Source organism: Gavia stellata, chromosome 1 (assembly GCF_030936135.1).
Source record: "Gavia stellata isolate bGavSte3 chromosome 1, bGavSte3.hap2, whole genome shotgun sequence".
Lineage (NCBI taxonomy): Eukaryota > Metazoa > Chordata > Aves > Gaviiformes > Gaviidae > Gavia > Gavia stellata.
The window spans coordinates 3079964-3105262 of record NC_082594.1 but is presented as its reverse complement, the minus strand read 5'-3'; the positions used below and the strand labels follow the sequence as shown (position 1 = coordinate 3105262).

General features: G+C 39.9%; 1 protein-coding gene across 1 annotated transcript in view; it reads right to left on the bottom strand.

The window, feature by feature from the left end:
• Positions 1-1155: 1155 nt before the first annotated feature.
• The window catches only part of UVRAG (UV radiation resistance associated), a 97414-nt gene continuing 73270 nt past the window's right edge, over positions 1156-25299 (bottom strand). The window contains exons 14-15 of the mRNA XM_059815497.1: positions 13517-13608; positions 1156-2185 (exon numbers count right to left, since the gene is read on the bottom strand). Of these exons, the coding sequence (XP_059671480.1) occupies positions 1483-2185; positions 13517-13608 (795 nt within the window). The 3' untranslated portion in view covers positions 1156-1482. The remainder of the gene's footprint in view (positions 2186-13516; positions 13609-25299) is intronic.

The window sequence follows — 25299 nt, the reverse complement described above, 5'->3', positions numbered from 1 at the left end:
TAATACAAACATTAAGGTGTTACCTGGAAAAATGCATATTCTAGAACAGTGCTATTATGTATATCGGTTCTCACATACACGTCTTGTTTTGACAACAGATAGTTGAGATTATACATATCCACATTTTAAAAAGTTAATTTAGACTAGCCTTATGGTGAAGTTAGGAAAAAGACTAGGTCACTGGTTCGAAAGAAAGCATAGACCAGGGAGGGAAAAAAAAGCCAGGCATGATGAAGTGGTTTTATTCTGCTATATATTTTTATATTTGAGGGCTCACAACCGAGCCCAAATTCTTGGGTATACAATATAGAAAGCAAGAGCAATGAAATCCAAATGGAAACAAATACCAGGAATCACAAAGCAGGCTGCAAATTGCTTTCCCATTAGTGCAGCTGAACACATGTGCCAGTGGTAACCTACCTAACAGCAAACCGCACCTCCAGCCAACCACTGGAAGTTTCTTCCTTTCATTTACAGATGGTTAAAAGGATATTAATTTAGATGAATAATGTTAGGTGCCTCCTTTCTACAGAGAGCGGAGCGATTCCACAAATTCGCCTAATTCCAAAGTGCTGACTGCGTTTTCAGTCTGGGTTTTTATGAAGACGTCTGAAGTGCCTCACAGCACGCTGTCCTCGTCAGACACCTCGGAGGGTGGCAGCTGAACCCCACGTAGGTAGTGCATTCGTTAGGTCTCTGCTGATGAGGTCTGAGCCCAACCGAAGCGGGGAATGGTCAGGCTGAGATTTTTATAAGAAACCTTAGAGGCAATTCAGTCCTCAAGGCCTCTACTGGTAGGAACAGTGAGTATGGAGGAAAGGGGAGGGGGGGGGGGGAAGTAATTTCTGATTAATCAGGTGCGAGGAAACTGCAGGTATCACACAGGTGCTCATTCTCTGGCAAGTTTACACCACCAACTGAAGACCCATCAGTGCAAACTAGAACTTCAAAGGCTACAGAGCACAGCCAAGAGAAAGCTCTCCAATTGTAACAAATTCATGGTATTTCTGTAACACTGACTACATTGCTCAAGAAAACACAGGAGTACATGGGAGAAAATGAAGAGGTCTTACCACAAATGTATTTTTTAAATTAACTTTTTCTTTCTTCTGAAAAGATTAAAATAAATTTAACTCTAAATAATAATTAAGAAATTAACAAATATTCATAGAAGGGCCTGATCAGCGCTAGAAGTTGTTTCCAGGAAAGCCTTTTATAAACAGATTCCAACGCCTAAAAAAAATATTCCAACAGATTATAAATACCAGGCATAAGAGGAGTGGAAGCAGAATCAAAATTTACCTGGGCTGTGAATATACCATGATCCTGTGTTATCATGCTCAAGTCCATTTGTCTAACACCATAGGAATAGCTTTAGCTTTTTTATTTTTTTATAATTAATATAAAGAATAAGTGCAATTTTATCTCTATTCCAGATCACTGATTTCACCTCAATGTCTGCTACCAAATCCCTGTCCAAGCTCACTTGTCCGAGCTTTTACGCGGTCTGCGGAAGCTGGACATGTTTTCATTCAGTGCATAGATCCTTCGAGAGAACTCCTCAAACTCCCCTAGGACTTGTTCATCACACTCCACTGCCACGGCATGCTCCACCGGGATGGAGTTAAAGTCTTCTAGCTGATCTCCCGTGCTGAAACCCGTCGCTTCCATCCCCATGATCTCCTCTGCTTGCTCCACAGTGCAGCAAAGGACAGGGCCGAGCGAGGGCCGAAACTCGCAGGGCTGCTCATTGCTTGCAGTGCCAGAGCACTCACCAGGCAGAAACGACCCATTTATTGCACTAGTATGTCCTAGGAAAGACTCCTGCCGGTCTTGGGTATTGTTTAGGTTCCCGTTTTCTCCATTTAAACTGCTGCACAAGTCCTCACCTTTCTTGGTATTTCCTTTCGAGGAGTCCATAGAGGTATCCAAGGAGGAAGATATTGACCCAGGTTTTTTATCTAACTCTCCTACATGGGCTGTGATGGCAACAGGCTGTGTTAAAGCCGAGTTGTAACTAGGAGGAGGAGTTTTGTACTGTAGTCTTTCGTTTCCCGTGCTGGCTCGTTTTCGGAGTCCTTTATCTGGAGAAGGAAGCCCACTGGAAAAGCCAATATCCAATCTGCCGAAGCTAGAGCTCTGTCTCTTTGGAACGGGAATTGCACTGGATGTATGGTGTCGATCACTATAAAAGAAGGAAAGGATAAATCACAGCTGTCAGACATGCTCACGAGCAATACAGATGTTTAACCAAAGGCTGAAGCAATTATTTTATCACAACTCCGGGCTCTGTTTGGCCAACTACTTGCATCCTAAAGTGCTAAAACCCCAAATGTGTTTAATGCTGTATGAACTACAGAAGACACCCCAGAGGACAGCTTTACTGAAAACCGGTAAGATCGTGTAGGAACATTTACAAAGCTCCATGGTTTGAAGAGTCAATCACCCAAGAAACCACCACGTTATGTTAATTCATACTGTTAACACCATTTTATAGGACGAAGCTGTACTTTATGAATTATTACTGTTGATCATATATTTATGTATTTATGGCCCGTACTGGGCCATCATAAACTCTTCAATAGTGAGTAATAATGGCTGAATCCTCTAAGAGCGACTTCTTCCAACAGTGGACTTTCCTGACAGCTGCACAAAGGAGAAAAAACACACTAACTTTGCTATTTGCAGAGGATTATTTTTGCCAGATCTTCTGCTTTTCTGTGCCAACCATTCCAAAACTTTTTGGACAAATGTCAACCCTGGTTTCTTGAGGAACATGAACTAATCAAGCTTAATTTACAAGTTTGATTTTACTATTTAATACAGTTCCACAGACCACTTACACTGTCTCAGGGTCTATAATTTGGAACATCCGCTTTACATCACCTGGGGTGTGTTATGTGAATTCTCCTTCGTCAGTTTAATCCTTACCCAAATATAATCACCATCCTATATGCAAATAGTATGTTGTACATTAACTTAAGCAACCGGTTCATTTTCCTTTCAAATTAAAAAAAAAATACAGCTATTACTGATCTGCTGAATATGTAACACCAAGTTTCAACTGCTGTCAGTATGAGTCTCCTTCATTAACTCCATTTAAAAGAAACTCCTTCTGCTCAAGGCCTCATACATTTTGGGATCTGTCTTGCAGGGGAAAAATCTTGGAATAGCAGCTATGACTAGTCCCTAGCGTGGATCTTTTTCCACATTATTTTTCTTTTTTTTGCTCCCCTTTGTAAATAGGAAAAGCTAGATTGCAAAAAGCCCCTCTGTGAAAAATAAGCATCCCCACGGGAGGGCAGTGTGGAGGACTACTGCTCTTTAATTTCCTCTCCCATCTTACCTCCTCCCAGGCTGCCCCTTAATACTTGTGTAGGGCTTCCATAAAACCCTCAAATTACCTTAAGGAAAAGCTGCTTTTCAGAATTTACAGTTGCGGACAGAGAAGTAGAGATAAGCACCACACATGCAGCCAGCAGCAAAAACATCAACTTTCTTCTTGGATTTCAACCGCTGTTTCAGACCTTTTTAATGCAAACCCTGCGTAGCGTTGGCAGCTTTGTTTGCGAAGGTTTGGAGCATTCTTAACAGAGGTGACAAAACAGAAAGCAGTATGTGCCACAGATGCTAGCAAGCGCTGTATATGTTGTCTTGGAGACTAGCCCTCAGTCCCTTACTGACCAGAGAGAGACTTTAAAATACTTTAACCAATCCCTACACAATCAGCCGTTTATTTTTAAAATGATGTAACACGACAAACACAAGAACCTAAGGCAGGACACTTGTGAACTTTACTTAGGCATTGTGCACTGCAGACGTATTGGGAATGGTCTGTTTTCCCTGCCCCCAGCTTAGTGCTTTCAGCCTTGATTCAGAAAATAAATGAATACTTGGTATTATTTGATTAGATTCTGTTTATCTTAAATCTTAGCTAAGAAGCTTTTTCCCATGTCCTCTAGGTTTGCTTATTCTTCCTTAAGAGCGAGCACAGGAAATAAAGCACTGTGCTTTCAGCTTTAACAGCTAAATGCAGCAAAACATGGGATTTTGCTCTGTATCAAGTTATTAGAAAACTTTACAATTAAATGGTAAGTTTTAGGAATTTACCCAAATTCCAAGATGTGCATATATTCACACAGCCAGATATCATTCAAGCCACTTCTCTGGGTCCAAGGGGGCATCAACCTATGTTTATGTGAACTAATTTGTCATGGACAAGTGATAACTCATTACTGCAGATCACTGTTCAAATTATAAGACACTTTGCAATTAAGCAGATGGTGCTTTTCAGTGCAAGGTATCTAAGGCTTTGCTTCCTTTCCCATTCCAGACACAGAGATGTTGCAGAGCTGAATTATCTCCCTTCTACTTGGACAGGATAGCATGCAACATGGTCATTTGCACATCTTACCGAAGAGATGTGGCAAGATGCATGTCTCACCTTGAAGCACAGAAACAAGGCCAAGCAGCGGCTGCATTTTGTGGAACTGGGCAGGAAAGGCCCCCCACCTCCCCTCTCCTTACAAAACCAAGCCCAAAGCACAGGCTGGGAGCAGTCTTGCTGCTAAGAGGAGCCTGTCATGAGTCTTGAGGAGTACAAGGGGGAGCCTCAAGGCAGGAGAGCTATGAGCTTTGTGCTACAAGGGCTTGGATATGTGCACTGTGCTCATCCATCACCTTGTGGCTCTAAATGCAGGAGGCTCAAGAAGAGAGAGATATGCAAAGAGGAGAGACGGGTTCTGGGCTCAGTCTAGTATTTTTGCTTGGAAAAAACCACCCTGTTGCTGAAGTTTGCTTTGTTTTGTTTGTACTGTATTGTCAATTCAAGATCCAAAGGGCAACACACTTTTTGCAGCTCTAGAATGAGCTGTATAAAATGTGTTCCTGAGTCTGGACCTATTTGACAAACCAGTTGTCTAATACCATTTAAAATAGCGAGCATGTACGCAATTCAAAAAGAAGGTGGGGTGCATAAGAAAGCCATTTGCATACAAGCTCCCTTTCAAACTCAAAGGCCACCTATTGCCATCCCTTACTAAAACAAATGGTCTATTCCCAGAACTGATTCCAGTATTACATCCCCTGCAACAATAAAGATAAAAATAATTCTTCTTGGTTTCTATCAAGATGTCAGGGATGCGTCAAACAGGAATGTATTCCTGCTGAACTGGAACCCAGAAGGGCTGCAGATTCCAGAGAAACAGCCCCAGACATTTGAAATAAAAAGCAAGACTAGGAACAGATAGAATAATGCAAGATGTACAGGCAAACAAGGGTAACTTTTTCCCCCCATGTACAACAGATGGCAGATGCACAGACGCATCATGTTAGTTGTTCTGCGGAGTATCCGTTGCAGAGGGAAAAGTTTGACGCCAAAGCATCAGATCTGCAACACCCTATATAGCAGCGAGGGCTTCCTATGTCCTGATCTAGGCATAGCGACAAGAAAGGTTTATAGGAAATTCTGACACTTCTCCGGACTTTATTCAACCATCCACAGCCCTGTGACAGGCATTTAAGAGATTAAAATCTAATCCAGGAAGAATTTCAAGTTGTACCTTGTGGATTTAAGTACAGATGAGCATTTCTCAAAACAATCACAAGGTTATCTACCCTTTACACAGTATTTTAGTGATAAAAGCTCTTGCCTGAAATGTAAGCAGTCAGAAGAGGGTCCAGACAAGTTACAAACACAGTGGCCTGAACACCAGCCTACAGACAGGTTTGGAGTGGGCCCTCCTGTGGAATGTATCACCTTGCAGCACAAGATCTCACAAGAGTAAGAGCTACCTCAGGTGAGAAGGAGGGGAAGAAGAGCAGAAAGCAATCCTAGGTTTAATCCTAGCTCCTGAAGTTGCAGAGGCACACCATTGTGCAAAACACAAGTAATTCTTGGGCAGATCAAACGCAAGGCAAAGCCTTTTCACCATCTGAATGATTAATACCCACTACTCTCAGTTGTGCTGGACCGTGCTTCCAACGTGCTCAAATTAATTTCTCTTAGATCAAACTCCTTAAAGGGCAAAGACTTAAGTATGGCATAAGGCTGCCTAATTGGCAAACCCCAAATTACCTTCAGCAAGTGCTGTCCAGTACAATTTAGGCACAATGGCAACTTTTCTACGCAGCAGAAGGAAGAAGCAGCAGCAGCAGCAGAAGTTTAAGTGTCTGAGTAAAACAACGTGAAAACTGTTGTGTCTAATTAGCTCAAGAGAAGCAGCTTTACAAACTGTTCCAGCGAGTATGTAAATTTAGGCATGTTTCTTTTTAGGAGGAACTTAAATTCTTTGTAAATCTAGGCCTTACAGGCAAACGAGTGAGAAATTAATTAGCTTGCAGGACCAGGAGAGTTTTTAAACAGCTTGTTATGACAAGGCTATTTAAGCTAACACACTATGTATGCCTGAACAATACCTCTTTAGTCCAGCAGCCAAAAAAAAATCTTCCCCTCCTAGTAAGCTGAACTGGCAGAATGATCTATACTAAGTGATCTAACAGCCTAAACGTAGCAGCAATACAAAGCTAATCTCCCTCGTCTATGAAATAACTTCCCAGTTAATAGAGTACATAAGGGCTGCCCCATAGGGCAGTAAAGCAGGAATGATACTCATTTATCATACAAGCGTTCGAACTAATGAATTAGAACAAAAAGCACTTGCAGCCAGGTTCCTTAAACTACATGGAATGAAATGGACCTTGCTTAAGACTGCAAAACCAGGTTTTAAGCTGCTGGAGACAAATGCGGGCAGATTTCTGAAACTGGCCATTGCTGCCAATAAATATGGATAGGATGGGTTTAGCTTCAGTCAGGAATAAATATGGGGAAAGCAGCTCAAATCTGAGAAAGCAGGAATGAAGTCAACAGAATGGCTTAACTGCTTATCAAATATTATCTAAGGCATTTAGATAAAAGTAAATATGCATGAAGGACTTTGGAGATCAGCCATCTAAGAGTTCATTGCCTAGGCTCCTTCCACAGTTGCTGGAGAAAAGGGTGGGTAATACCCTATTGAGAGCCATTTATGATCTGAGAGACCATCACCCTCTCAAGATGCCTCCTCTTGACCTCAGGAGCAACCTAGGCAACTAGTTTAGGCTGAGTGACGAGTGTCTAGAAGGCAAACATGAGAAGATGAATAGCTTTCTGTAAAGTAGAACGATGGTCATAGTCTTGCAGGCAAGTAGAATAAAAACCAAAAAGGCTGTAGGTACAGTGGGTTAAGCAGTTAAGTCAAGGGATATTTTCCTGTTCCATCACCTTCCTCCAGGTGAGGATAAGTCAAATTGAGGTTTTGGTTCAAAAGTAATGTTTACAGGGAGGCACAGAACTCAGAAATACTAAGTTGCTATTAATCTTCATGAAAACAAGCAGCTGATGGAGGTTCTCTATTCTATTTGCGTTTTCCTCAAGGAAAAGGCTGTACTGTTTCCAGAATTCATAGATTGCATCATGGCAAAGTCCAGAGAAAGATGCTTTATCAGCTTCACAGCTTACAGAATTAATAAAATGTATAAAAAAAGCAAGTCACATTAGAAAAATAACATTCAGTTGCCCAGAAACTGTTTGGCTTGCAGGAACGTAGCCCTTAGAGTAAAGGTACAACCTTGACCCGAATTACTAGGGTTGAGCTGGTTCAGCTTCCAGCCACAATTGCTCAGTCAATCTTTTGAGACAGCAAACAGATGTGGACACCTCTCCAAAAAGAACAGCCTGCGACTAGTGGAGTATAAAAACTGATTTGATGAACTGTCTTGAGGCCTTAATGACTTTTAGTCATCAAGTTGGATCAGACTAGAACTGGTTATGTATAGGCATACGCTGAATAGGCATACGCTGAATTGCTATCAAGAAGCAGAATTTCTAAATATAAAAAAAGAAAAAAGAGAAACCTCAAATTTATTGGACATTATAGATAAGAGAATTACATCATCACCAAACTCAGTGTTTCAATCGCATCCAACTCTCAAAAGCCAATTCATAATAGTCTAACTTACAGCTGTAAGTTTTACTGCCAGCAAAACTAAAGTAGCTGTTTTCTCCCCAAAATATTAGTTTTCACTAGTCAATAATTAGTCCATTTGGGCATTCTTACAGACCTAAGGCTCTAAGACACAGACTCTGTGCTGTAAACAGGCGAGATAAAGCGATTGAGGTAGGACACAAACATTTCTAAAGTTATTTTCTTAGTGAACAGATTCTGGTTGCAAATCCGTTTGCAGTTTTGATAAAAAGTTTCTTCAGTCAGATTCACTTGCAATTATTTAATCTGTCTGCAAGGGGCTCAGAGAAACTGTAAAGCAGTATGAGAGACAGAATACAATTCACAGGCTCAAATATGTATCTTTTCCTCCCCACAAAATGTTTCCTCTGAGGAACATTACTGGATCACAGCTGGTCAAAATACTAAATCTTGATTGTCTGGCCAAAAGCCAAAATCCACAGCTACAGCTCTTTGGTATGAGAATACTTTAAAAAAAAAAAACTTAAACACCATTTGATCTTTTTTGTTGCAAACTATGACCTCATGGCAGTAAGAACGCTAAATGAAGGTGTTTAAGTTGGTTTATAGCCATCTGAAATGTTTGAAGCTCCAAGAGCAGCTCTGAGCCAATATCATGTCAACTCTGCTAAAAAGCAATAATAGTTTCTCACCTTCTTAGAGATTACTGCTTAAATAACGCACAATAGTGACAGAGCTGCAAAGGGAGGCTGCCAATATGAAGTTAAGGTGAAACTGCGTCTTTTGGCAGCTAAGACATTCCGACACACGCTTTAAAAAAAAAATTCTTCATAAATTAAGCTACCAGAGTTTTCTTAACTCAAACATTAAGTTTTAGCCTCCTCTTGAATCTAGCAGTGTATGAATCAAGACATACCTTCGAAAGAGAAATTTAAGCCTTGGCACGCAGTATTTTCGGGCAAAGCTTTTAAATGCAGGCTCAAAAGGCCATCTCCCTGACTACAGACAAGACCTTCTAAAGGAGTATCTCATATTTATTAGATAAGCCTATTGTCTAATCTATTCACTAGGAAAAAATCTCATTCTCAGTGGACTGCTCAAGTTTGCAGTGCGCTCTTTACTTGCTGTTAAGAATCACAAACACTATCCCTCAAAAGTTACACAGAGTAAATTAAGCTGAAGAATAAGAGAGAAAATGAAAGAGTCTCTAATTTCATGCAACCATGATCTAAAGAGCCTGACTTGTGAAAGATAAATCCGAACATGCAAAAAGGAATAAAACAATGCCCAAAATGTACAGAGTATGTATAAGCAAAGACTTGGTCTCTCTCAAAAGCTGCAATAAACTGCATACTCAAAAGAAAAAGACTTTAAGAGAAAAACTGCATAGGGCCTTTTGCATCAGCAAAAGCTAATCTTAAAAATGAGCTGCTTTTCTGGAAGCCAGTGAGACTCCAGGGCTAAAAACTTGGAAACAGAGAGAATTATTCCCAAAAGGAAACAGAAAAGATTTGGGGGACCACAACTGGGACGGTCTAAATCAACAACAACTCTGGCTCATCATCTTTCACCCTAAGAGTCAACATCCACATCTGATATCAGAAAAATAAGTTTTTGCAGTTCTGTAGCCTCCATAACAGTGTGTGCAGAAACCAACTGATCTGTCTTGATTTCGTCTACATACAGTACAAATAATATTTTGCAGTAGGGGTAAGGGGGAAGAAAAGTAAACATAGCAGAATATAGGTGCCAGGAGAGATATGAAGAGGGAAGCAGAGCTTGTAGACCCACAAGCTTGCTGCAATAAATCACGCATGTTGGGACGTGAAAACACGTATTTATCATTTAAGCGTCATGCCTGAGAAACCAAACCAACACAAATCTCACCAGGCAGAGGGATCCAGCAGCCACGCAATTAAACCTTGATGCAAAGGCACTGGAGTCCTTCAACAGGGCCAAGGGCTGCCCCAGAGCTCCAGGCAGAACAACCGAGTTCATGAAATCCCGAAGCTGAGACTTTAAAGACAACTGCCAAATCTGCTCTGATAGAAGTATGAAATAGGTGGGCTCTTCTACAAAAGCTGTGGGGTTTTCTTGTTTGTTTGTTTTTAATCTGAAGGGGTAAAGAAACTATTTTGTACTCAAATCTAAACTGATGCTTATCAGAGAAAGGTTAAGCCTGAAATAACTATGTATTTCAGTTATCCTGAATAACTAGGGAATTCAGTTCCATTCCAGACTGCAGAGAAATACAGATGTCTCTAAACAAAAGCAAAAATGAGGATGATGCATGGGCTAGGAGTTAAAATCAGTCCTGTTCAAAGAGAAACTAAGTACAACATAAGTGTTGTTTTTTACCAGTGTGATTATGATTTGACAGAACTTCAATTCAGCAAAACCCTGCTACAGTGCTAAGAAAAGAAACGGAAGACCAGCAACAACAAAACCAAACAAACCAGACAGTGCAAGTGAATCTCTAGATAAGAAAAACCCATCACTGCCTCATACGCTCCTGCTCTCATCCTGCAAATGAAGGATAACCTGGAAATACTTTACTGACTATGGTCTGTGGCAGAGGGTATCAGATGACTCACCTACAGTATCCTGAAACCAAAAAATACCTTCAAATCTTCATTTTAACAGCTGGTGGCTTTTATGCTTGTTTAAATATATGTAATCAGATATTATCCACAAGACAGTGGGCATCTGTACTCTGCTATGTATGTGCTCAACGGCAATGCCTGATTATGAAAGTCTAGCCAGGTTTCCCCCTGAGCTAGACTCCCTGTAAAGCCTCATTTCTATTTATATTATTAGGAAGTACTAAGAAGCATTGTTTAGAATCATTAGCCTTAAAAAAAGTTAAAAATGAACAACTATTCATACAAGTTTTGGAGGTGAGAAGGAAATGAGGCATAGACATTCATGGGGGGGGGAAGGAGGGAACGTGATACTCCCAGAGAACTATGCTTAATATTCCTACATGTTTTGAAATATTATCCAGCCGAAAAATGTGTTTTGTCTTGCTAATGACTGTGTATCACCTACAGGGGAAAAAAACCCCCCACCACCCTGGTTGCATGATGGCAAAGCCTCTAAGGTGTAACTAAAGGTTCCATTATCAGTTCCTCAAAGCCAGCATGCACCAGAAGGGAAGAACAGACACCTACGCTTTGAAAATTATTCCCATTTAACATGTCCCAGAGTCATCCACCTCTGCTTACTCAAGACTGAAGAAGACACTCACCACCTGCACCCCTCCCACTCTGCTGATGAGTACACACAAGTGCTCCAGAAGTCATGGTTTAGGTATTTCGGCCCTTCATTTTCCGATTTGCTTAGGGGACCACAGGTCATCTTAGGATTTTTACGTCACAGTGATGGATACCCCACGAAAACTCACGGTAATATTTTTCCCTGATGAAGAAAGGTTTTTTTCTTTATGCATCTTGCTAAGGGATAAGAAGAAAAGCAGGGAGAATCTTTTCAGCTGTGCTTGAAATTACTGACAGAATAAAACTGCACAAGGGACTGAGCTTCCTTTTCTCAGGGCCTGTTTACTTCCACTGTTTTGTTGGCCAAGTTGAATTTCCGTCAGGCAACACTTTTTACAGCACTGCTCAAAGATGATACTCTTTCCTACTCCTGTATTTGTTTTCCTTTGCCAAGACTCTCCTCCCAGAGTAAGCAATTTGGACACTAGCTTAGCGTTCACATTGATCGGTGTTTCCTTGCAAGGAATGAAAGATAACAAAGGCAAAGAGTGAGTGACATGGAAATAAGGGCTGGAAAAAGCTGTGGCAGGACAACATCCCATAGGATTTTCAGCACTGTTACCCACTGCAGTATAACTTTTGTCCCAAAGGTTTGATATATTGAGCTGTGCTACTCTGAGGAACTAACCCTGTTTGAAGCCTGCTCTTATAATTTTCAAATGGAGCAATAACAAAAAGCTTGGGTTTGTTTTTGCATAAAAGGATGTGCTATCACATAGTGTCTTTAGAACTGATGCGTTTTTCTTCCCATGTTTACATACTGCAGGAAAAAAAAGAGACTTTTAGAGCTTAGCAACGTTTTAGGAACCTACTAAAATACAGCAGCAAGAACCCTGTTGGAATAGTAAAATCAGAGCGGACTTTGCCCACTGTTATTCAAGCTAAGACTATTTATCGTTTAACGCTTTTTCTGCCTTAATTTCAGAAAAGTATTTCCATCGCCACAAAAATTCACCTTATGCAATGCTGCCTCTATACCTGCCATGCAGAACACGACAAGAGACTAGTCTGCTTTATGCTAATAGAGGCTTTGCTACTTCTGCTGTATAACATGAAAGGAACTCAGATATAATATGAATAGGACTAGAAAGCTTTAACTCCACTGTTAAAGAAGGGCCAGTGCCACAATGCTTAGTGTCATGTCACATAAGATTTAAACACTAGCTCAAGCTCGGTTTTGAGTCTCCCCTAAAAGCCATATACTAGTCCAAAAATATTAAGGTTTGGCTATTAGTGTTTTGTAGTTCATTACCTTATTAGGAAGAACTAGTTTCCTTTAGGAAGACTGGAAACACTCTTTCACCTCGATTTAGCATAATATGTGCCAAAAGAAAATTATTTCTCAGATCAACTGAAGCAGCAAAGGAGTCTATATCCATCACCCGAGCATCTGGCAGCAAAACCTGCTGGGGTTAGCTCGTACCTTGGAGTATCCAGGGCATCTGCACAGGGCCAGGTATGACACAGGGACCACACAAGGCTTATGTAACTTTGGGTAGTGAATAATTAACCTCGGGATCCTAAAACAGCACAATGCTATGTTTGGGTGGGATTCAGGCATCCAAAGAATGGAGATGAGAACACAGGACAAAATAACTGTTTAAGGTAAGAGGCTGCATAAGCACACACAATTCAAAGAATATAAAGTAAAAAATGAGAATACAAAGCATCTAACACCTGCAGAAATACACTTGCTAGCAAATTGCCTTCCACATTGCTAAAGTTTATCTCAGTGGGTTCAAGGAGAATTGGTCAAGCCCCATGCTCAAACAACTGCTGCAAGATAAGCCTACACTAACTTTAGTCTTATAACATAGAAACCAGTCTGCTTTGATTTTCTACACAGACAGCAGGCTGAGTGGATCCTCCAAAGTGCATCAGAGCAGAAGCATCAGGAATTGCCCTGGAGGGTTACTATAACCTTCAGCTAGGCATTAATGTAGCTTCCCATTTAGTAACAACACTAAACATGCAACAGCTGTTTTCATTAGCAGCAATTAATTTACCTCCCTTTAGTTAAGAACATTGCTTTTCAGTCTTCCCCCGCTCTCCCCACTCCTGCAAGTAGTGTTGTGGCCCCATCACATGGTTGATATTAAAAGAGCAGAAGAAAATAGTGGAATATTGTGGACATCTTACATGGCCTGTATTTTGGGGAAATCAATCGTCATCAAGCATGCTTAACTCTTATGAAGAGGAGCTGCTTGTTTGTGAAAAATTTTTACAGCTGAATTTTTTGTAGCATCCACCTCTTTTTAATTACGAAAAAATACTTACCATCTAACCATTAGCCCAAGCTCCATGAAGTTTTTCAGGTTAGGAAGAGTTTGCCTTAGGTCTGGAGTACTCAGCCCATGTTGATATCTAAGCTACAAGAACAGAAAAAACTAAAATTAGCACAGCTTTCCAAATCCCAGATTCCAATGGATTTAACATTATGGTCAGTTAATCTACTAGGTTTTCAAAGAAAGTGTAGGATAATAATCAAGCAGTTTCAAGAGATCTGTACCCCTTAAGGAAATGTTCCATTTAATACTCCTAACTTCGTATTAGCAAAATCCACCCAAGAACAGGGACAAAATAATCAGTCAATCTGACTGTTAAACCTCATTACTTTTTCCCATTTCCAATCTGTAACAGGAGAGCAGCCGCACAGCTTAATAAAAATACAGCCATTAAGTGAAAAGACCAAATTTCAACACAATGTTCCATATTCACCAATTCAAAACATTTATTTGCGTGCAAGTGTCATCTGTCACCCCGAGCGTACCAATGTATGCTGGAATCAGTAGTGGAATTATTACAGTAATATCAACTAGTAAAAATACATACTGTCACACAACTGATCTAAATCTGTGTTCCTTATACAGCTTACATCAACATTTAAACTGCTGCTATTATTCTCATAATTAAACACAGCATTCAAATACAATGCTATGTAGCTAAGAGAAAGGCTTCAAACACTGACTTACTTTAACCCAAGTATTAGCTCCCATGTGGGTGCAAACATAAATGCAAAGATTCAATACACTGACTCCACACAAACCACAACTTGCTTTTACCCTCGGATTATCAAATGAAGTACACATGACATAACTGTCACTGCTGGTAATTATAAACTACTTATTTAAGAAGTCCCCAAACTAAAAATACCTCCGAAGAAAACGGCACATGGAAGGGAGAAAGTCTGTCTTTCAAGTTTCAGTCTCAAAACTTCAGGGAAACTTTGCAGGGAAATTTATCCCTTGTGTGGTTAAAATATGGGGGGGGGGGGGGGGGGAATCCTAAATTCCACTATCTTTAAGACTATTGGAATGAAGGGATATCAACGAAATACGCAGTTTTCAGCGGGTGTTAACGCCATCTAGAAGTCACAGCTGGCCTCCCATATGCATATACAGTAACTGCAGAAATTTGATACTGATAGAGCTACTTGCTGAAACATGGAACAATCCCACTCAAAGTTTAATTCATTTTTGAGAATTACACACCCGTTTCCATAATTCGTGAAAGCAAGGTGTACACAAGCATCCTCTAGGTTAGAAAGATTTCTGACTTCTCCCAAACAATGGGCCGATCAGTCTTTCACAGAAAAAGACTCTTGAAATTGGGAATGATTTCTATGCTTGTCTGAGTTTTAGAAAGAAAAATTGCTTTGGAAGAAAATCATCCTCAGTACTGCATTGTACAACAGGAGGCCATTTATTACACAGTTTATTATTTCCATATGGACACAGTCAAGTCGTACGGTGGGCTTGGATTCATATTTTCTGCTACAATGACAGAACCTGGATTAAGACAACCATACAATATAAATTACTAAATGATCACCACATTCTCCTGATGGGATTACAGTGGATTTGGTTAACCAAAGAACTAGCCTGGGGCAAAAGAGAAAAAAAATAAAATCAAAAACATTACATTTGTTCCTCCTACTACAATCAAATGTTCATAGAATACCCCTTTTTATAGTCATCCCTAAATTCTAAGGTTTCAGAGCATGAAAAGAATTGGATTAAGGGATCTCTCTACTTCCAACAGCCAAGATCAGAGGAATGCATATGAGACACTCTTGTATCAAAATATGAGCAAACCCACGGCTTCTGCTAAAACACGTTTTCATATTGCAATAGTAGAGATGCATAGTAAGTAAAGTTAGGATGTAAGTTTTGTGAAACCTCTTGAAAAAAAATTATGATTTAACTTTATAAACTGCATTCTATTTTGGCCTTGTAATAGCTTACGTGTACAAACACCTTATATGTCTGTATCAATACAAGCAGACAACAATGTGTTTATGGAACAAACCTACAAGTAATCCCAAAAGCTGCTGAAAAACTCATCTGCCTTCTAGTGACAGAAAAAAAATTAAAAATGAGTCAAAGCATCAGAGCCATGAATTATTTCCCAGGTTTTAGTCTGGTTCCAAAATTACTCCCTCATTTATGCAACAAGGTTAACTCCTGCTTCACAGCAGTCTGCAGTAGTCTTCACACACCCCAAAAGGGAAATCTCTCTACCTCTATTGAATGAGAGAAGCCACTACATGTACAGCACACAGCAAACAGGAGCACGGGGAGAAAAAAAATGCAGTTTCTCTTTTACTTAAGTGAGCAGAAGTCTTCTTCCTCCTGCTCTTACCTTCTGACAATGCTGCATCATTAGGAAGGACTGGTTTTTTTTTCCCAAACCACAAAGCATTTCTCATACACCTTTCCTTAAGTTTAATATTTTTTAACAGCCAACACCATACATACAGGGATAGTTACTCCACCTCATCCAATAAATAGCAAGACCCTGAACAACAGTAATAACCATCACCTGTGACCTGTTACAATAGGATTCATACAAGTACTCTTTAACATCAAAATCAATTTTAAAAAGAGAAGAATGTAGGGAGAGGACAGCTGCTTCACCCATGAGAGTTATAAGGAACTTAAAGATAGAATTTAGCATTATGGAGGATGGAAAGAATAAAGAGGCAAGAAGGAGAGCAGTGAAACATGACGTCTGGGTAAGAAAACAAAAGTGGAAAGAGGTGACCGCATGCTGTCTTGATTCTCCTGAGAAACTGAGTTCACATTACAATTGTTGCTATTAAACATCACCCATCTCCACCCGCCCCACGCTAAGTTTCCAAAGGAACCAAGCATCATTTGCAAAAGCAGCATTTTATTTAAAGATTAGATTGTTCCTTCAGGATATTACAGACCCGGCCATCCAAAGAAAATGTGCCTGTTTTAATTTGAGTGAACAAGTGTCCAGGATTTGTGTTCACATTTATGGCCGTGTATTCTCCATGGGACTGTGAGTAAATCGTTAATGATGTTCGAGTAATAAAACATTAATTGCCACTTCCTTACTAATATTTAGCTCCTATATACAGCTTCATTTTCCCAAGTGCTGTGTGAAATGTTACTTGATTGAACAAAAACACATAGTAAACATGAACTGGAAAACAAATAATCTAAAGACGTCCAACGCTTCAAGACAGGAGTCTGAGTCTGCTCTCACACCAGTTACTAGCAACACTTACTCCACAGAAACAAGCGTAGCAGATGAGATGCATCATACTTTATGAACGTTTCAAGACAGAATAACTTAAGGGTACTGATATTTAAGGAAAAAAAAAATCTCACTTCATAATTTATTTCAATTACACAGATTTATTCCTTTTACTCATCTCAAAAAGAGACAGTTTCAAAATTTTATTGTACTTTCTTGCTTTGGCTTCTGTGTTTAACTGACATCATTCCAAGCTATTTAATTAGAGATGTAAAGAAGTGAATAGTGAACTGTAACTGGAAAAAACCCAAAACATATTCATGTTTCTACAGGATTTTAGAAAACAAATCTAAGTTCATCCAATTCAATTCCTTTCTCAGAAAACTTATATCCCAAACTTCTGACACTGCAAATCCGGTGTGATAAACTTAAGAATTTCAGCATTACGAAAAGACTTTGAAAAGAGGATAGAGAGTATTTATAACTGTCAGTAGGTAACTGCCTAGACAGCTTTTGTAAAATCTGAGGTTTTTGTTTGTCCTAAGACAATTTCAGGAAGAACCTGTACAGAAGAATCTGAAGAAAGAGGAAATTAAATTTACATTAAGGCCAGCTCTACCTCTATAGAAGACCAGCCTATCATACAAGTGGGTATTTTATATTACGCTTGCTATTTATTCCAACATCACAGAAAACCATAAATGCTAAAATAAGCTGCATTTAAAATAACGGTTCTCAGAGTGAAAGGTAGATTTATTCTTAAAACTTGTATTAGCTTTCCAATAAAATGTTCAAACACTTAATTGCCATCAAAGACTAAGAAAATTGTTCCAGCGAACACAACCACACTATTAGCCGTAGGTGAGGCATGACAAACAAGTTAAAGTTAACTCATAACAAGACGGTCGTAATTGGTTTAGACTCTTTAGGAAGAGGAAAAAAAAAAAGAATTAATACTCCAGTTTCTACCTGCATTTCCTTCTGTGCAACGGTTTGAACTTCTAGTGGAAGGAAGTTGCCTGTTGTCAGCTGTAAATCAGTGAATCTAACCCACTCCTGTCATCCAAGCTTCTTCCAAGTAATTTATTTTGTCAACTAGACTGTTATACTTCATTAAAATCATATCAGACAACATAAAAGCTTACCACCTTTCTAAAGGTAACAACTCCACAACAAAACATTCATTCGTCAAATGTCATGACAAGTGTAGCTCCCTCATTCGTTAACTGATTAAAATATAAACTTGCAAAGGTTCAGTTACTCTCCTATAAAGTCCGTAAGATAAGAAGTACTAGAACTATTGAAGTTTTTCAAGTAAGTTGGCTTAAAAAGAAACCATTTAGCTATCCTTCTATTTCTGGGTAATATCACATTGCACCCAAGATCAAAATTAGGGCTCTTGCCACTAAGGGGCTGACTCTTAAGAGAAATAACGATATCCTGCATTTATGTGCAAGGAAGAATAGCCCATTTCCTATACTAATTCCTGTAGCAGTATTTAATGACTAATGGTATACAAGCATATATATTTACCTCCAGCCAGAAACCACAGAATACCTCGACTGGAATATCCTTTTTTGGGAGTGCAGAATGACTCCAGTTCTGAACTAATCTGTTCACCATTTACCACATTGTTTCCCCAGCCATAGCCATTTTGTTCTAAGGCATGTAGAAGCATTCTTACAGCTCAAACTATGTTAACAAAGTTCCAAAAGCCGAAGTACCAGCCACTTCAGTACGTTATACATAATACTCGAGTCTACACCGAAACCTCCAGCATTTTTGCACTTCCCTTAGTCTCTACTGCAGGCAACTGGTCCTTGATGTCGCAGCACCGTCTGTATCTACACAAGAGGCGGATCCAACCCACTACTTCACTATCCAAGCTCACGTACTGTTAAAGGCAGTCAAGAGCAATTTTGAATTATTTTCAGTTAAATGAGGAGTTTTTCTTGATAGCATCAAGCATTTAAAAGGACATCTGCTCCACAAATGTGAAAACCCACAAACAAAAATAGAAGCAAAAGTCTACTTTCAATCAAGTTCGCAGTGTTGGTTAGAAGCCAAGCATTTACATAAGGTTTTCAGAGGATGTCAAATGCTGGGACAGAAATGTAAAATGCAAGTTTTAATAAAATGACATAGTTAATTGTTTTACAAGATCCTGGATGACTTTTCAGAGTATGAAGGAGCACTGGCTGGGATTCAGATGACTAAGCACCACAATTATGAAAACAGAAAGTGTTGTTATAATGCCTGTTGCTATATAAACAACCTTGGGGGATCAGTGAAATAATGCCTGCTGCTATATAAACAGTTGTGTGTGTTTATACCTTTTGGGGGGGAATTATAAAATTTTCAATTATTTGCACTTTTAACATATTGCTTGCCTTTGTTTTATTAAATCTAGGTAGTTGTTCTAGCTCTGAACAGTTATGTGGGTTTACTGAAAAACCCTTAAGCTGCAATATCAGTGAAACACATTGTGGTGTCAATTAGCTCTTTAGATAGCATATCTCAAAACTAAACATTTAAAACTCATTTTTATTCTTCATATTTAAAAGACTGTCAGTATACATTTATCACAGTTTGGAAGTAAATCTAACCAAGGCTTTTTTTTTTTTTTAAGCTTCTTGTGGAAGTAAGAGAGAAAAAAGGAACATAGAAAGCACTGTGATTGTAACAAGTCTTCAAGTCCTCAATCTTGCTTTCAGAAGGAGCAAATCGAGGACTGCCAGTAGTGACAGCCCTCATCCAAACAAGAGGAAGTGCTCAAATACACAGCTATTTTTATGGAAATGCAGACTTGTATCTTGATATGCCAACGCCTGCCTCCCTCTCCCAAGTGGATTTCAATGCTGTTCAGAGGTCCACCCTGAAAAGCAGACGTTTACTTTGCAATTCTTCTAAGAGTACTAAATTAACAAGAAAAACAAGTTACATCAACATCCTTGAAGACCCATGTCCTTCATTAACCCGTTGGGCACATGCTTTAACGTTCATCGAGCTGACCCAGGGTGCTTAAAATAGCCTTCATTAAAGCCATCTTAAAGGACTCCCATCACAATTTTGATTTAGCGATAACAAATAAGGCATACAAACAGCAATCAAAGCAGTAACAGGAGATGACAACTCCATTTTATGCTGTCCCTTCAAAGGCTGCTGTTATTTTTAAAACATGCTTAGTCTAAACCAGCCTGGTTTCCCCCCCAATTAACAAGGTAGAGGCTGCTATCAATAACGATACTTTCTTCTTTTACTTTGATCTGTAACAGTGATAACTAACAGTCAAGATGCTGCAAAGTCACTGGTCCAAGACAGTCAACGCTACAGTTCGGAAATGTTGAGCTCTACGTTATGGCTAAGTGTCTACACCCATCAGGTTAGCATGGAGCTCTAACTGATTTATTTCTTACAAACTGCATCAAATTCATATGGTAACTTTTTCTCACCCACTGGTTCTTGCTACCCCAAGAACAGCCTGTCTCCTTTCCTCTCCTCTCAGGCTGGAGAATTTTAATTCGCTTCCATCTGAAAGGCAGGGGAAATTCATGCATGAAATCTAAGTACAGGAGTGATTCAGCAGCGAGCTGGGAAACTACATTCTCATCTGATAACAGATCAAATTTCCTTCTACCTTCCTTGATTTGTCTTAGAATTATATTAAGCTGCTTCTTCCCCTCACATCCACCAAAATACAAAGTCTGATCATTATTCAAACACAGCAGCAGCCTGGATGCTAATGTCTTGTAATATTCTGCCAAACATTTATGAAGCAGCTTTCTTCTAATTTTTAAAACTGAAATGTGATAATAGGCAATATTTAATACCGGATTTTGGTTTCACAGCAATAGTGTTTATTGGAGATAGACCACAAGAAAATAAGGAAATAGGAGTACGTGATTGAGTACATGCAGAACACACTGTAGAGCTAAACATTTAGATGAGCCAAAAGCCGAGTTTCCTCCCGGACTCTCTCGCTCGTATTTGTGAAGCCCTTCCTGAGCATAAACACAATACCCCTCCAGAGAGGTCTCAAACATTAGCCTTCATGGTTCGACCCTGGTGTCCCAGTATGGACATGGGAAACCATTGTCAAAGACAGGCTGGGGGAAACAGCCTTACACAAGTAAAATATTCCTGTAAAATTTGGTGGTTAGCGGGCTCGTTATAAAAATAACATATATGGGCCCCCTTGCCCATAAAGGTGCCTCTCATATACCATGACCATTTTATAGAAAGAACATTAAAAAAAGCAATTTAGAAGATAGACCAGTTACCGACCTCAGAAAAGCTTCCCCCTTTCCCCAGTGAAGCACTCAAATAACTAAAACCATGTTTACCGTTCGGCTCTGGTCTTGCTGCATTATAGCTTGATGAGATGAAACTATACAGCATAACCTTTCCAGGCTCAGGTCAGAACTTTTTAAAATACCTCAGTATCACTAAGTGATGTTTATTGGATTATAAGACATGGGCACACTTACTTCCTATGACCTCATTCATCCTGAACTTTTGTATTAAAAATCATTACAGCAGGCACAGAACAAAAGGTCAGATGTCTTTCTCCTTCTGTCTTTTGCACAAGTAACATTTTTGTACGTCTTAAACATGATGTTTTCTTCATGCATTTAGCTCCCTGAGTGTAATTATGCACTGCACGAGAACATCTGAAGCTTGCTCTTTACCTATATACACCAAAAGGGCAATAGTCTCAGGAGTGCACAGGTAGGTACAGAGAACTCACCCACCTTGTCCTGGCTGGAAATCAGAGTGAACACAGCACAGAGCCCAAACTCATCAGCCGGGCTGAAAGGCTGCATGGCCATGTCGGGGCTATCCCATCAGCGCGGGTGGCAGATGAACGTCCACACCCAAGCCTGTGAACTTCCCTGTGCTAGTCATGAGGTTTCAGACTGGACATAAGGAAGAAATTTTCTAGGATGAGGGTTGCACAGCACAAGTTGCCCAGAGAGGTGGTCGATGCCCCATCCCTGGAAACATTCCAGGTCAGGTTGCACGGAGCTCTGAGCAACCTGATCTAGTTGAAGATGTCCCTGCTCATGGCAGGGGGTTGGACTAGGTGACCTTTGAAGGTCCCTTCCCACCCAAACCATTCCGTGTTTCTATGATTGCTCAATGACAGTTCAAAGCAATATAATGAAGTTTCCAAGTAAGTTTTTGGAAATTTGCATATGGTGCTACTCACTCCTTCTACATTTATCCATTACCTTCATATTTTGATAAATTCCCTCCAAAACCAGGCAATTTTCCCATTTGGTATCAGTCCAGCTTTACCTTGTACCTTAAGATGTTGCAGGAAAGGAACCTGCAGAATTATTTCGGCATGCACGAACAACGCACTCCATTAGGTATTGCAAACACAAAGTCTTTCAGCTACTTGTTCTTTTACGTTATGTTGGGAAAGCCCTTGTTTTAAAATGGGTAAAAATTGAGCTTTTGGCAGTTTTTCAAAAGTATTCTTCAAGGTTTGTGAAACCCACCCCTTCAAGTGAAAAGGCTTTTGCCTTAAGAAAGCGTTACTCAAAGAGCAAGTGATTCGGCCCATGCCACAGAGCCTAAAGGTAGGAAGAATTTGGGGATTCTCAGCTCCCAGCCCCATGTTTCACCTAAGCTGAACTGCTTCCCAGGCATCCGTTAGGCTACTTTTAGCGGGCAAAGGAGGTTGACTTCTAAAAAAGATTAGATTTTGAATCAAATGGGAAAACCTCTCATTCGAGGAGTATAGAATCAATAGTTCAACCTGCGTAAGACTTGTTTCCGATCAGGATAACACCGTCATTCAGCGAACCCCAAATAGCACTAAGACAGCCCGATACTGGAAATCATTTCTCATATGACGGAGCCTATTTCAAACTTAAAAGCTGAGGTCAGGCAGCATTAAACCAAGGTCTGTTCAGCAACGGCCTTCCTGAACACAACTAGCAACTTACATTTGCTGAACTGAACCAGAGCTTGTTTTTTTTCTATTTACACAATATTAGCTTGAGAAATATCCACATGAATTATGCACAAGGCCAGCAAAGAAAGACACGGTATCTCCTTTAGTATTTCAAGTCTCTTGAAAAACAAAATACTTTCAAGCTCTGGATTTCCAAGCATTCTGGACTGATCAAAAAGTAAATGAGCCAATACATATCAGACACTTTTATTCCTTTTGTTGGAGAACAACTTGCTCTAAACTTCAACCACAGTATATAACAAGCCTGAAAGGCATTTATGGATGATTAAGCAGCTGTCATATCCAAAGCTTTCAAAAACAGGATTTGTGCCCTGATGTGCCAAATCCTATGCAGAGAAGTATGAGACAAACACTGCCTCACGGAGCACAAAACATACGTATTAAGCTATACAACGGAAGAATAAAGGATGTAGGTGGATGGAGAACTGAAAACAACAGAAGCTCAGCAAAAAAAAAAAAAGTCACAGCTTCTCACTTGCTTGCTAATGACAGATAAGATTAAGTTTTATGCATTAAAGAAAGCGAGGTTTCAGGAAACGATACGCATTTTAGCATGATTTTTTTCCCCATTAAGAGATGGCAATATGGCAGAAAGCGAGAAGGCTCCTGAAGGAAGAGACAGTCTCACAAATGAGGTCCATGAATTCCACAGGTGTTAGCACTTTGTATCTGAAAGTCAAGCTTTGTCTCCAGAGCACACACCCTACTCGTTAGGAAAAATTAGACACTACATCTTTTTCCTACACTAACACATTGTGCCATGGCTTGATAACAGACTTCCCACTTTCCTATCTCTTTCAATTTCAAAATGCAGTGCTTATATATACTACGAAGCAGTTTAACTTGGCAAATCACATGTGTTTATGTCAGCTTAACTATATCAGGAACCCATTTTCCTTTTGATTACTAAATTTTGGTTCTATTTTAAACACATACTCATTTTTTTTAAAAAAGAACTTAGCAGGCTGAAGAGTTAACGCACGATGACAGCTACATAGTACACAAGTGATCTAACACACAGAGCATGCTTGCGGGCAGTGGTCCCCAAAATTATTTTGGAGAAGTGACTCTAGGCACAGCCTGTAGTGCCACCTCTCCTCTTCCACCCAACGACGTTCACCCCACCTCGTCTGCTCCGTACTCTCTGCAAGCAGAGCAAGAAGCACAGCCTCCAGCGCTGCCTGGGCTCGGGCTGCAGGTGCGATGATCAGTACCGATTGGAGAGCCAAGATCGGCTCCTCCACAAGTTAATATTGGCCTTTGCTGATCAGTACAGATTGCCTACGGGCAAGGATAGGCAGGCTTTCATCTGAATGAAAGGGTGACTGTTGTTACAGCTAATCCAGTCTCATTTCAACCTATTTTATCTTGGCATGGGCAATAGGAAAGGAAAAAAAGAAAGCCTTCCAACAAGTTTGCAAAAAACATATGTAAATTCCCCAATTCTAAATGATCTGGCGAGGTATCAGCCCATTGCTACCCTAGGAGACTTTCAGGAATGAAACCTCTCCTAAAAGCTTTTGGCTCTACGCAGCTGGAGAAGGTACTTTGTGGTTTTTCAGGTGCAGTCCCTTCCTCTTAACATTAAAATGAATGCTTGGCACTTTACAAGATGAGGACTCGGCTCTGGCTTCAACCTGTGCTCTTTCAAGAACACTTTTCCCTATGCAGTTAAATTGGCCACAAATTCAGACAGTGCATTCTTTCTGAACTGTACGTTTTATGATCTTAGTTTAGGGGCCTCATAAAAGATGTAGTGTGCAAGTCACAGTATCCTACACTCAAAGGGTCATAACCACTGCATCCACACCGATACCCACAGAACTCTTTAAGACACTTCTGCTCGGTAGTGTTTATTGCCAAAACAAATTTCTAGCCCTAACATTTCTGCCGTTCAACTTCCCATGGAAAAGTTTAATAGTTTCTATTATAAAGTTGATTTTCTCACATGTTTGATAGTCTAATAGAGCCAGAAACTGAACATCTTGCCTCATTTCACGTTTAAGAGCTGAATTTCAGTTCAGTTTCTTACATATGGCACCAGTACATAAGCATTCAACTTCTATTCCATGCAGCTATTAGAAAGATATCAGTTTGACTGCAACTAAAATACGTCAAGAAGTATTTCGCTTTTCTTCTATGCTTCTGTGAACGTTACTTACCTCGTGCATTAGACAAGCAACTGAACCAAAAAGCACTATTCCCACGGGAGCAGCATTGACTGATCAACACCTCTAGCAGGTTACACAAAGCACGTAAATGTTGTCTGCCACCATGTGGACACAGCCACTCTGGACACACGAAAGGAGGGCTAGACACAAGTTACTTGCTTAGATCTGTATTGCACTGATGTGAAAACAAACATCCTTGGGGGAACTGACGAAAGATTGTTTGAGTGATTTTTTTCGTGTCAAATAGCAAAGTTCATCTGTTGCTAATGACTGTCAGATGAAAGCAGAACTATTCTTTGGCCAGGGCTGAGCAAATCATGCCAATGTGAATAGGAACATCAGATTAACATCACTCAATAGTTGTCTGACAAAACAAATCAAGGCTGGATCAGAAGAGAAGC